The 6,144-nt window shown below is 42.1% G+C and overlaps 1 protein-coding gene across 1 annotated transcript; it reads right to left on the minus strand.

The window, feature by feature from the left end:
- Positions 1 to 3,065: 3,065 nt before the first annotated feature.
- On the minus strand, positions 3,066 to 4,946 carry LOC143141959 (C-X-C chemokine receptor type 1-like). Its single transcript, XM_076302637.1, has 2 exons — positions 4,906 to 4,946; positions 3,066 to 4,572 (listed from the first exon to the last, which is right to left on the minus strand). Exons 1-2 carry the CDS (start codon positions 4,910 to 4,912, stop codon positions 3,458 to 3,460), a joined length of 1,122 nt encoding a protein of 373 aa, XP_076158752.1. The 5' UTR covers positions 4,913 to 4,946; the 3' UTR covers positions 3,066 to 3,457.
- Between the last annotated feature and the right edge of the window lie 1,198 nt (positions 4,947 to 6,144).

Here is a 6,144-nt window from a genome sequence, read left to right on the forward strand (position 1 = left end):
AAATCCCACACATGAATTTGACAAGCATGAATGGGGGTTGGGGGGGGTTGTTATTGAGGTAGTAAGAGGGTTGGCCACAAATTTTCAGTGATGCCATAAATCTAACATTAGGCTACATGATGACAACTGTTCTAAACTAACACTAAGAGCCTGCCCATTGAAGCTTCTTTTTAGCTATGGTGTGCGACGCTAAATCATTGCTTGTTTCACAAATATGTCAAACACTACCAAATATTTAGAAAACCTGAAAAACAATATTCAGAAAAAAAACTGTAATCAGTGTTTAATTTATGTTCTGATATAGCACTGAATTGATACATTCATGTTTAAGATTTAAAATGTTGTAGAATACTTACAATGCAAAGCGAGAAAGAGGAAGATGGACGTGTGTCAGGGGCTTTACGTAGAACCTCAGTCGCTGCAGGACTGACATGTGCATCAGCCATTTCGGTTGGGCAGTAGAGAGTTTTGATTAGCTGACTTGCGATCAAGTCCCCCTGAGTAATTGGTCGCAGATCCTACAATATGTCGTGTGTGTGTGTGTGTGTGTGTGTGTGTGTGTGTGTGTGTGTGTGTGTGTGTGTGTCTGTGTGTGTGTGTGTCTGTGTGTGTGTTTGTGTATGTGTATATGGTGGCAACCGTAGTGTTATCTCAGTAAATGATAAAGCTAAAATAGTAGGTTTGTTTTAAATGAGGAAGAAGAAAGTAACAATGTGAACTTTGTAACCTTACAATAACATATTGTAGTTCTTTTACCTGAAAAGTAATGCCTCTCGACAGGCCATTGGTTGCCCCATTAGCATCCTATGTAATTAATTCAGGGCTATTGATATTTTGAGCTTGTGAAAAAGAATGTGCCATTTTGTGCCTATGTGTACATGTGTAAATACATTTTATAGCTGTAGAAATGTGCTATGTACACATTTCCTCCTTTTCTACTTTCCTGTGACTCTGAAGTTACAAGCTTGCGACACTAGGTGGATTTACATGGACAGTTTGTTTTGTCAGTACAATTAAACTGAACCGAATGAAAAATGTGTGCCATCTGTTTACGTATGTTCGATTCCAATCAGGTGCTCTCAAGCACTCTGGAATCTTTGTTCGGAATAGCATTTACTGCTTTGCTTTTGCTTGAGAAGCTACAGCGGGCATTCGAAATAAGAACGGAATACACCACCCCTTTCATTCCGATAAAAATTCTGATCGTATCGACACAGCTTTATTCCGATCAAGGTGTTTACTATATGTGATATTTTTTATTATGATTGAGCCGTTACGCTGATTCCAATCGGATTAAAGGTATCCATGTAAACCCACCCACTGAAGATAGGTATGGTTGCTTGACCCAACCAAATGATAATTGGTACATCTTGATTTTGTCAAATGTCATCATTGTTAGGTCAGTGGCCACTCATAGCATAGTCCATACAAAAAATACAAAACAATTTTAGAACCAACTTAAAATCATTAAAGCGATGTTACATGGTTAAACAATGTTACACGGTTTCTAAGCTAAACATTTTTTTTGTGACATCACATACTGGAAACATCAACTCACCATCCGCTAGCTGAGGGTGCCCTGAATACACTGTAAAAAAACACGGTCTCTATGGATAGCCCAGGCTCCAAAAAGGGCATCAAAAACAACTTTGTCCAGCCTGGACCATAAAAACATAACAAACTGTTCCAGCCAATCACCGACGAGATGCACGTTTAGGAGAGTTAGGGAAGGAAGGGGAGGGAGTTTTGTTTGAATGTCAACAGAAGTGATGTTTCTCAACATTGCTTAGAGCACCTTTAAAATATTTAAATTATTGTATTTTTCTGATATCTCATATCTTGTTGATGCTGGGGTGGCTGGGCTCTATGAAAGTGGATGATGCTGTAGAGGATCTTCAGCCTGCTGAACCAGCAAGTAAGAACACAAATAGAATAGATCTCAAAGTACTAACTAACCACGGTTTACCTTTTATGGGAATAGCACAGACCATAAACGGATGATTTATGCCTACACTTTACCTTTTTCAAACCTTTTCTAACAGGCTGGGTTGTAGTATATGACCAGATGTGGCAGGAAATGACCAAACATGACGGTCCGGTCAGCGGAATGCACATGATGTCCTGTAAGTACGTTTCTGGTTAGTCTTTGTCAGATTATAGTGACAATTTATAGTTTTTACAATTTATACAGGCAGTTTCACATATTTGGATTGAGCCTAATCCTAGATCCTGTTTGTTTGTTTTTCCCCCAAAGGAATCATTGAAGAGAGAGAACAGCTGCAAGACAACGTGGGATTTACACGTGCCCAGGCCCATGAGGGTGAACCGAGCTCAGGCTAGCTCCAGTTGAGACCATTCTGACACAGGACTCCTTTCAGGGCACCAGAATCACAATAAGCATTGGGTAGACCTGTCTGTTCTCACCAGGAGAAGAACCTCATTATCGGCTTAGAGGGGGTATCACATGGGGGGGGTGATTACCTCACTTAGCCCCTCACAAACCTGACAGAGATAGTCCAGCAACACCACCCCCCCCCCCCCCCATCCTGGTCCTTCACATCAGAAACCTGTGTTGAATTGTTTGTTATTGCATGACTCATACATTGTTCATAATTGTTGCTGATAGGGTGCTGCACTGTTTGATCCATCCCAATTTTCAGATACAAATACTGTATTATAAGTGACATGTAAATAAGAGATATTGTAGTACCAGTTGTACGCTGTTTTCACAAGTTTCCACACTTTCCCACATGCCATGGTCTGACACACTGTGAAGTTATTTCTACTTGGAAGTGGTTGAACCTATCGTGGGAAATTGTAGTGAGATGAGATTATGTTTGTCTATCTGGTCAGAAGTTAAGAAAATGTGTCAAAATCACAAATGTGGAGAAACCACTTCCTGCAGGGCTTCCCTTTCTTATGAACTTGCAGGAAATAAACGCTTGTGTAAAGGTTGGTTAAAGATTTATGAGGAAATAAACTTTCTTATTGCAGCAAATGTTATATGTTCCAGGCTACCTTGGAAACAACACTATGGTAACTACATTCACTAACATTACCACAACCTCGTTCCACTGTTTGTTTATTTTTTGCCATCAGCAAGCTTGTAGAATATGCTTAGAGTCAAGAAAGGTGTTTATGGGTTAGTACACCAAAATAAGCCACAAAATAAATAACCACTAGATGGCGGTAAAACCCCACCTTAAGCACAGGGTCACAGACTAAAACGTTGTTTCTTTCCATTCTAAGATGGATCATTCAAAACATCGGCATGACCTTTGACACCTTTGTAACTATTCAGATCACACACGCACAGCTGGTGTATTTCAATATAAAACATCAATATGACAAAATGCAAAAAGGAAAAACTGCTACAAATTCTATGCAATATGATTCAAATACTTGCAATAAGTGCTATATGCTGAAGAGTGTGGCCCCTGATGTTTTCCCCTGCACATCACATGAGTGTGAGGCTGCCATCTTGGGACATGTTGGAGCTAGACCTGCTGAAGAGTCGGGTCATCCCAGGCCTGTCCATCGCTGCCCTCTTCCTACTTCGCTTCTGGATCAGGCGCTGGAGGTTCCTGCGGAACTTGACCCCGACGAAGGCGTAGAGCACCGGGTTAACGCAGCAGTGCAGGAAGGCGAGCATCTGGGTGAAGATGACGGCCCGGTCGGCGGCCTGCCGCTGGACGCAGTCAAAATCCAGCAGCTTCGCCCGCATCAGCGTGTCCACGACGACCCCCAGGTGCTGCGGGCACCAGCAGAGCAAGAAGGCGGCCACGACGGCGGCGATGACACGCATGGCACGGAGCCGCTGCAGGCAGCGCGTGCGCCAGAGCCGCAGGGCGGTGGCGCCGTAGCACGCCAACATGGTCAGCAGCGGCAGCAGGAAGCCCAGCAGGTGGCGGAGTACGCGCGTGGCCAGGCGCCATTCGGTCGCGCTGCCCATCTCGAAGTGCTCGCCGCAGATCTCTTTCTCCGAGCCGTCGCCCGTCGGCCTGAAGACCTCGTTGTGGAGAGCCGTGGGCATCGAGAGCAGGACGCCGAGAGACCAGACGCCAGCACACGTGCCAAAATTCCACGGCCGGCTGTTGGGCCCCCGCCAGCCGCCGCCCTTCGCCTCACCCGCCCGCGCCACGGCTAAGTAGCGGTCAACGCTGATGCACACCAGAAACAGGATGCTGGTGTAGAAGTTGACCTCCATAAGCATGCTGGTCAGCTTGCAGGCGACAGTCCCGAAGAGCCATCCGCTGGGCATCGAGCCAGCCCAGAACGGGAGGCTCAGGGCCAGCAGGAGGTCAGCCACGGCCAGGTGGAACAGGTACAGGTCAGACGGGGAGAGGCGCTGCTTGCTGGAGCCCACCACCAAGCACACCACCAGGTTACCGGGCACGGCGATGGCGAACACCAGCAGGTAGAACACACAGATGAAAATGTCGGTGATTGCAGGGAGGGGTCTCGGGCGGCAGCTAAAGGTGTCCTCGTTCAGAAACTCGATGCTAAAGTTGCTGTGCTCGGACAAGTTTAGCTCCTCGTACAGCTCATCATCAAAGTCCAGTATGAAACTGCCTGAGCATCACATGAGTAGCCATTAATGTTCACGCAATAAATCATACAATGGCCAAAACCTCTAATTATTATTATTACATATTCATAACTGTAATTCATGTTACCGAATAATAATAATAATAATAATAATAATAATAGCAATATATATTTTACTATACATTTACATTTTTACAATTCATTAGAGTATAACTTAGATCACAGAAAGTGTTTATTTTCACTAAACCAAAAAAAAAACAAGAAAGTGAGAACAGGCGAAGCAAATCTAAGAACATGCATATCTATTTAAAAAAAAAAAAAAAAAAGATTTATTGTTGGATTTAAATAGCTTCTCACCTGCCATCTCTTCCAGCGGTAAACAAACCCAACACTGAGGAGACTGCTGCCCCTTTACTTCTCAATGTCAAAGAACATGACGCATTTCCCCTTATCCTATTTGCTCAATAGAGATTACATACACATCCACCTCTTGTGTTCTTTTGTGTTTTGTTGTGAAATGAGGATTGTCAATTCACTAAAGACTAAAAAATATATAAATCGTCATTGTATTTGATACTGATTTGATATATGATAGTTTATATGTGAGGCAAGGTGCTTTCTCTGCAGAAAAGCTTTGTATACCTTACCCTCGGTGTGAATGTATTTTAGGCTATAATACTAGTTAAGACAAATGTCGACAACAATTACATCTGTTTTATTGCACTGGTTACAAAAGTAGCTCATTTTCAAATGCTGTTTTGAAAATTTAAGCTATCTTTGGTAATACTTTTTGCTAATATTGTATGTCTGTGGTATTCATTTATCTACACATTCACTGTGGTTCTTAAGTCTAGAATGGTCAAGCACACTATATCATTAGTAACCGCAATTACTCTGTCTCTCACCAGCATAGGCCTGTGAAGAAATCGTTAATGGAAAAACAATGTGCAAGTGAGGAAGTCACTGCACAAATCAAACTGTGGTGGAAATCTAAGACTTGGTGATAAACCAGCTCTTCCTTTTCTCCGTTTGTAAATTCAAGGACTAATTCCAAAGTTTGTTTCTTATTATCTGATAATTCATCATGTAAAATCTATAATTTGTCAGTGTGTGACATACCGTATGGTAAAGGTACATGAATTGTCATGAATTCATGCATTAATTAATTCATGATTTATGTATTACTTAATTCCTTAATATCTCATGAATCATCAGAAATGTACATGAGTTCATATTCTGTCATTTGTGACCTCATACATGAACAACTCATCAACTAAAGAATTAAGTGGGCACATCATTATGATTTATGATTTATTAAGAATGATCACAATGACTTCTTTTTCTGCCAAAAATGTGGTCATCACTACTAAAATTCTGATTTGAGCACAACTTGTGCAGCTCTCTAAACACATGCCATTGTTAACACTTTAGTTGAGGGGCCACAAACATGATGTACTCATGAGCTATTAACCTTACATTATGTAATCATGATGATCATGCTTAATAAATCATAAATCATAATGATGTAGCCATTGTACCTAATGCTTTAGTTGATGTGCTGTTCATGCATGAGGTCATGAATGAGAGACTATGAAC

This window comes from Alosa pseudoharengus, unplaced genomic scaffold (genome assembly GCF_046254945.1).
Source record: "Alosa pseudoharengus isolate Yale_2024_CS ecotype anadromous, Long Island Sound unplaced genomic scaffold, YU_APseudo_1.1 YU_APseudo_1.1_scf_24, whole genome shotgun sequence".
In the NCBI taxonomy this organism is placed as follows: Eukaryota; Metazoa; Chordata; class Actinopteri; order Clupeiformes; family Clupeidae; genus Alosa; species Alosa pseudoharengus.